The sequence below is a fragment of the Musca domestica genome, unplaced genomic scaffold (genome assembly GCF_030504385.1).
Source record: "Musca domestica strain aabys unplaced genomic scaffold, Musca_domestica.polishedcontigs.V.1.1 24, whole genome shotgun sequence".
NCBI classification, from domain to species: domain Eukaryota; kingdom Metazoa; phylum Arthropoda; class Insecta; order Diptera; family Muscidae; genus Musca; species Musca domestica.
Genome location: NW_026712272.1, coordinates 12,285,762 through 12,293,828, shown reverse-complemented (window position 1 = coordinate 12,293,828; position 8,067 = coordinate 12,285,762). Strand labels below are relative to the sequence as shown.

Below are 8,067 nucleotides of genomic sequence, written 5' to 3'. Positions count from 1 at the left end.
CCTAATGAGGGAAATTAAGAACGAAATTCCCAACCCCAGAAGGGTATTTTAAGAACAAAATTCCTAATCCCAAAAATAAGAAATAAGAACAATTTTCCTATTTCAAAGTTCCGAGAATGGGAACAAAATTCCTATTCCCAATAACGAAATATGAATAAAATTCCTAACTCCAAAAGAAAAAAGGAACAAAATTCTTTTTTTTTTGATGAGGGAAATTAGGAACAAAATTCCTAACCTTAAATGGAGAATTAGGGACAAAATTCCTAATTCCAAAGAAAATGCATAATTCCCAAAAGAATCCCGGAAAAAAATCCCAATCCTAATGAGGGGAACTAGGAACAAAATTCCCAACCCCAAAGGAGGAAATTAAGAACAAAATTCCTAATTTCAAATCCGGAGAATATGAACCAATTTCCTATGTATTGCCATTGAACATTCCCGCCGCCTTGGGTTTTTGCAGTATGATTGTCTTAAAACGAAATTCTTCATCATTGACCACCACCAGGGGCGTTTCGCCGCCCAAACCACCACGACCGCTACCAAAATGATGCTGACCCACTGGGGAGGCATACAACTTGGAAACGGCAGAGGCCATGGACGATGTTGACGACGGCCCATTCGATGGCGATCGGTGGTGTGCGTGATTGTGTGTTTGTCAGTCACGCCCAATTCTCTTATGTATCTGTTGATGTTTGAGCAGATGGGCCTTTTGGCGAAACGCCTTGGCACACACTTCACAGCGAAAGGGTTTCTCCCCGGTATGCGTCCGCAGGTGGACTTTGATGTTACTCTTATTCAGGAAGCCTCGATTACAGATGCTGCAGCGATGCACAGGTTTCTCTTTGCCCAGCAGGCCGGACAGATCGTTGGCATTGAAGTTTACAGAGGTGGGTGAGGTAATGGAATTTAGTTGTTGTGGTCCGCCACCCATTGTTGAGCCATTGCCCTGCATTAGCTGTCCCGCACCACCACCACTATTACTGCTAAGCTGTTGTTGCTGCTGCTGTTGGTTATTGGATTTTTTGGTGGACCTCGAACGTTTGGTTTTCGGCGTCCCCGTTGGCGTCACTGTTGTGGTGTGGGGAAAATTACCTCCACCTCCTCCACCTCCGTTTCCCATCAAATCGGGACTACACAGACCATCCGATTTCATGGAAATGTGATACTGTGTGGGATTCGTAAGGTATCTGGGATTGATCATGAGATTATCTGTCGTCGAGACCACCGCTCCCGGTGGACTGGCCGATGTGGAGCTGGTCAGTTCATTGCAGTATGAGGTAGAACTGGGTGTCTCACCTTTGATGTTCGAGGGCGGAGGTCCGTTTTGTAGGCGATTCTGTAGCAGCGGCATATAGCCATGTGTCAGCAGGCTCTGCAACGTTGAACTGCTCGGGTGGATGGGCGATTGGGGCAGCATAAAATCACTCAGCGAATCCTGTTGGGCCACCACCAGCTTACCACCCTCCTGCTGTATGCAATTACCCTCGATCCAGGCATCCAAATCAATCCACGAATCTCTCGTGTCATTGCCATCGTCCTTGTCCAACTGGTTAGGTACTGTAGTGTCGGCTATTGCGCTCCCGATGATGGCCGCAATGTCGTCTATCGAATTCATGTCCACATATTCCGTTAGATCTTTGGCATCGGCATAGATGCGCACCCCACCCGAATCGGGGTCCTGGCCAGCCAGACCCGTCGTCGCTGAGGTTGTATTTGTGTTGTTGTTGCTGGTTGTGGAGGGGTGGCTGGCCATCACACAGCTGTCGGCCAGGGAGTAAAGCTTACTATCTAATTGACTATCGGAGAAGAGCTTGACGTCATGGAGGCAGGCATCGGCATCGCCACTGAGAACACTTTCGGGCAGGCAGGTGGATGATGAGACAATATTGTGATCGGCAGAGGAATTGTTGTGACTACTTGAAAGGCTGGAGGTGAGTGACATTCCGCCACCACCACCGCCGCCGCCTCCTCCCACTCCATGTGTGGACGACAGTGGAGAATTGCCCGATGACGAGGAGTTGGCCATTTGTATGGCCGCATTTCCGGCCGCATGGTAAGCACTCTGTATGTAATTGTTATTGCTCTCATCCGGCAGCCTCTGGGCAATGGCATGGTAATGATGCCCCGATATGCCATTGATGGACAAATGGCCCGTATAGCCGGTAAAGGGAGGTAACGGTTTCAGATCGGACAAACTATTTAGGCTGGTGGTGTTCATCAACAAATTGTCCAAAACATCGAGGGAGTTCTTTTGTTCCGTATCACTGGGCAGCGAGTCCAAATCGTGTTCCAACAACAACTTGTGGCCATCCAGCAGATATTGATCCTGGCCACCGTTCTGTGTGGGTCCCCAGCAGGGGCTCATTAGCATACTTTCAACTTCGGATTCTGTTGGACCGTTCATAGTGCAAAACTTCATGGTATGCCTTGGGGGGAGTGTGTGTGGGGGGGAAGTTGTGCCGAAATGTTGGGTGTTTTTTGAGGGTTTGAAAGTTAGCTGATGTTTTTTTTAGGAAGGAATTTTTGTTTTTGTTGGTATTTATGTTGTTGTTGTTTTTGTAGCTATCTTTGGTAACGAGGATAGCCTGAAGGGTTTTTGTTATATTCTTCTCTTATCAAATATTGTTGCAGGTTTTGATGTATAAAAATCGTCGGGAATTTTGTAAATTCATTTTAACCTGAAAATAAAAAAAAAAAAAAACAGAAAAAAATAAATTATTTAAAAATTATAACAAAGAATTCAAAAAAAAAAAAAAAAACAATAAAAGACAAAAAATAATTTTTGTCATCATGAATAAGGATTTCGGTAGATTCCAATTCTCAATCCTATCTCCTTAGGTCATTATAAGCTCGAAAAAGAAAATTATCAAATATCCATCAACAAATGATGGATGACATTTTTGCGACAAGTTTGTTTCTTAAGTCTTTTGTATTTTCTTAGAGGGTGCAGATTTATGAAGGCCTTTCCCCTTTGCTGATTCAGTTAAAATTTTTTTAGATTTTGAAGAGAGTTGATAAGTTTGAAATATTTTATATTTGATGTCATTTCACGTTCGTGCCTTAAGTCTTTTGTTTTTCATTTAAAAAAATGTAAATATTTTTGTAGGGCATTTTTGTAGCAGAGCTCTGCAGAAATGAGGATTTTTATGAATATTTTTTTTGTCATGGTTATTCCAAATGTTCACCCTTTTGTGTGGGAGGTACCAGAAGGAGTGGTGATCCAGATCTTTGATCCAGAAATTTGAAGAGAATTCAGTGCTTATTTCCTTTTTATGACCCTTTTGGTTATTCACATTTTTAAACTTTTTTGTGGGGGAGGTATCCGAAGCAGTGCGCCAAGTATGTCATCTTAATGAAGAAGTGTTCTCTCCTGCTCTAGGTCTGTCATCCCTAAAACTTTATCAGATTATCCCTCATTATATCGTAGTTTGGTGTCTTAAGACTTTATTTTGAAGCAATATTACACAATGAACATCAATGTCATGAAAAACTTGAAGATTTGCTCTTAAACATTTTCTATTGAACTCAGTAAACTCTCTCTCTCTCTCCCTTTATGATGATTGCTATGAATGTGGTATATTTAATTTAAGTCATACATCTTCAGTGAATTGTCTCTCCTTGGAGGTTGATTATTATGATTCACTTTTTTATTAATATTGATTTCCATAAATATATTATGCCTTTGTCTTAATATTTGCTCTTCGAATTCATAAATATTCTCTTTTTCTCCCGCTCTCTTATCGTAAATGGCTTCGTCAAATTGTCTCTCATTAAATTGTAGGTTTGTGTCTTAAGTCTTTTGTACATTACAAGTCGAGGGGGTTCTCTTATTCGAATGTATGTGCCTTAAGTCTTTTGTTTCTGTTAAAGCAATCTTCTGACTCTTTTTAATTTCATAAAATTAAAAAAAAATATATTAAATAAATCTTTAGAAATGAAAAATCTAAAGAAAAAGAGTACATTAACATATCAAAAAATTATAAATCATAAAAAAAATTAAAAACAAAAAAATTAAAAATAAAAAATATATAAATAATAATAAAATTTTGAAATATTAAAAATTTACAAATATTAAAAAAAAACATTTTAAAATAACCATTCATTGTAACAACAATGATTAATAAGAAAGACTCCATGAATATTGCTTTGACAAATTTTGGAGAAAAATATTGGAAAACCAATTTTATTTATGTATAATTAATTTTTAAAATTATGATAATAATAATAATAATAATAATAATAATAATAATAATAATAATAATAATAATAATAATAATAATAATAATAATAATAATAATAATAATAATAATAATAATAATAATAATAATAATAATAATAATAATAATAATAATAATAATAATAATAATAATAATAATAATAATAATAATAATAATAATAATAATAATAATAATAATAATAATAATAATAATAATAATAATAATAATAATAATAATAATAATAATAATAATAATAATAATAATAATAATAATAATAATAATAATAATAATAATAATAATAATAATAATAATAATAATAATAATAATAATAATAATAATATAATAATAATAATAATAATAATATAATAATAATAATAATAATAATAATAATAATAATAATAATAATAATAATAATAATAATAATAATAATAATAATAATAATAATAATAATAATAATAATAATAATAATAATAATAATAATAATAATAATAATAATAATAATAATAATAATAATAATAATAATAATAATAATAATATAATAATAATATAATAATAATAATAATAATAATAATAATAATAATAATAATAATAATAATAATATAATAATAATAATAATAATAATAATAATAATAATAATAATAATAATAATAATAATAATAATAATAATAATAATAATAATAATAATAATAATAATAATAATAATAATAATAATAATAATAATAATAATAATAATAATAATAATAATAATAATAATAATAATAATAATAATAATAATAATAATAATAATAATAATATAATAATAATAATAATAATAATAATAATAATAATAATAATAATAATAATAATAATAATAATAATAATAATAATAATAATAATACAAGTGTAGAGGGTTCTCATTCAAAAGTATATGTCTTAAGTCTTTTGTTGCATTTTGGAAAAATACAAAAATGACTCTTTTTTTTTAAAAATCTCATAAATTGCACAAATTTAAGAAAAAAAATAAATCAAGTTATCAACAAGTTATGAACCATAAAATAAATTTAAGAAATAAAAAAAAACTGGAATTAAAAAACAAATAAAAAATATATAAAATATCAGCAAATCTTAAAAGCTAAAAAATCATATGAAAATATAAAAATAGCACTTTAAACACCTAAAGATTATAAAAACAATAACATATAAAAACTAGAAATTGTTGTGACAAATTTTAGAAAAATTATTGAAAAAAACTAATTTTACTACCTTATTAGGATTTTTGAATTACAATAAAAATATATAGATTATAATTATAATTAATATAGCTATAAGGACAATTTCCTTTTATCTCTAAAAAAGACTTTTTGCCTAGCTGGTAGGTTATTGTTCTCTCGAATTCCTCTGTCTAAACCTATGTTCAGTATTGATTTTTTTTATTTCAACGATCTTTTTATTCCTATTAATTCCTTTTAGAAAATGTTACTGAAATTATTTTTCAAAAGGAAAATTATGATTTTTTTTTTTATAAAAAATTATGAATTATCCAATAGTTTTATTTTTAGAAAAATTTCAAAATTATTTTATTGTTATTATTATTTTTTATTTTACTTTTTCATTTTATTTTTTTCCCCAGGGGAAAAATGTAAAAATGAAAAATGTTACTGAATTATGAGTGTTTTTTTTATAAAAAATTATGAATTATCCAATAGTTTTATTTAGGAAAATTTCAAAATTTTTTTATTTTATTATAATATTTTTTTATTTTTTTTTTCATTTTATTATTTATTTATTTTTCCCCCAAGGGAAAATGTTGTTTTTTTTTAAAAAATATGAATTATCCAATATTTTTATTTAGGAAAATTTCAAAATTATTTTATTATTGTTATTTTTTTCATTTCATTTTATTTATTTATTTATTTATTTTCTCCCCAAGGGAAAATGATGATTTTTTTTTTAAATATGAATTATCCAATATTTTCAGTAAAAAATTTTTCAAAATTATTTTATTATTATTATTATTTTTTATATTATTTTTCATTTTATTTTTTATTTATTTATTTTTTTCTCCAAGGGTGATTTTTTTAAATATAAATTATCCAATATTTGTATTTAGGAAAATTTCAAAATTATTTTATTATTGTTATTATTTTTTAATTTCATTTTATTTTTTTATTTATTTTTTTCCAAGGGAAAATGATGATTTTTGTTAATATGAATTATCCAATATTTTCAGTAAAAAAAATTTCAAAATTATTTTATTATTATTATTTTTTATTTTTTATTTTCTTTTTTTCATTTTTTACTTATTTCCCCCCCATGGGAAAATGATGATTTTTTTAAATATGAATTATGCAATATTTTTCAAAATTATTTTATTATTATTATTATTATTATTATTATTATTATTATTATTATTATTATTATTATTATTATTATTATTATTATTATTATTATTATTATTATTATTAATATTATTATTATTTAAATTTTTTTCATTTTATTTTTTTTCCAAGGGAAAATGATGATTTTTTTAAATATGAATTATCCAATATTTTCATGTAGGAATATTTCAAAATTATTTTATTATTGTTATATTTTTTTCATTTAATTTATTTATTTTTCCGCCTAAGGGAAAATCATGATTTTTTTTAAATATGAATTATCCAATATTTTTATTCAGGAAAATTTCAAAATTATTTTATTGTTATTATTATTTTTTATTTTATTTATTTATTTTTCCCCCATGGAAAAATGATGATTTTTTAATATGAATTATGCAATATTTTTATTTAGGAAAATTTCAAAATTATTTATTATTATAATTATTTTTTTAATTTATTTTATTTTTTTTTTTGAAAATTATATTCTATTTTCCCCCCAAATTTCAATAATTAATTAATTCAAAAATTTTTTTTCAATAATTCCCATAATGAACCATGTAATCAGCTTGCATTCTAAGCATCTCTGTGACATTTCGTTTCATTTAAAAAAAAAATCTCAGAGAGCTGCACTCTTCAAAAAAACCCCAACCTCAAGAACCAACCATACAACTCAAACCAGAACTTGAGAAAATAACAAACATTGTTCAACGTCCCAACCCAAGCAAACCAAAAATCAATGACGGTATTTAGGTCAAAAGCATTAATAATCTATAAAAGAGTTGTTGTTGTTTTCATTGCTGTGTGCTGGTATTGGTAACAGGTAAGCTATCTTAAGTGAATACCAAAAAAAAAAAAAAAATCAACATTAAAAATTAGCATATAAATTATTATTGCTGTTGTGTTCGTCGGTTGGATGGTTGGGATTGGGGTTGGGGTATGGGTGCTGCTGAGATGTTGGAGCTCAAGTGTGCATTCTTAATGTTAGGGATTAGTTGGTTGAGAAAAAGAAATGCAATAACAACAACAATAATACCAACTGCCATACTAACTCCGATAATGACTTCTTAATAAACCCAAATCAAATGAAGTAGAGGGGAAAAAGGGGAGGTGGGGGGTCGAGAAGAATGTTGTATTGATGATATCGTGTTTGATTATTTACCATTGGAATCATAATGACACGAATGCCATGGATAGTCAAAGAAAAAAAATCCCAAAAAAAAAACAGGTGAAAAAGCTTAGGGGGAGCCTAAACACTAAAAAAACAACAAAAATTAGTAGACCTCCAAAAATTGTTATCTGGGATCAGTGGTCGTCATGTTGCCATGCAGTTTGATTGGGAATGAGAGAAAGGGAGGGGGGTCTTCGAGAATCTACATTGATTGAAACAGGTTGTTAAGTTGTTCTCCTCTTTCCCCTCTCCCCCCTAACCCCTTCTTATTTTTTTTCTAACAACCCTGCCATTAAATGTAACCAAAATAAATTTCAATTCATTT

At 28.9% G+C, this 8,067-nt stretch overlaps 1 protein-coding gene across 1 annotated transcript; it reads right to left on the bottom strand.

The window, feature by feature from the left end:
• Nucleotides 1–391: 391 nt before the first annotated feature.
• On the bottom strand, nucleotides 392–2,428 carry LOC101901598 (ichor). Its single transcript, XM_020038556.2, has one exon. It carries the CDS (start codon nucleotides 2,417–2,419, stop codon nucleotides 656–658), a length of 1,764 nt encoding a protein of 587 aa, XP_019894115.2. The 5' UTR covers nucleotides 2,420–2,428; the 3' UTR covers nucleotides 392–655.
• Nucleotides 2,429–8,067: the final 5,639 nt, after the last annotated feature.

Coding starts and splice junctions, on each gene's coding strand:
- LOC101901598 (XM_020038556.2), bottom strand. CDS start 2,419: ATGAAGTTTTGCACTATGAACGGTCCAACAGAATCCGAAGTTGAAAGT.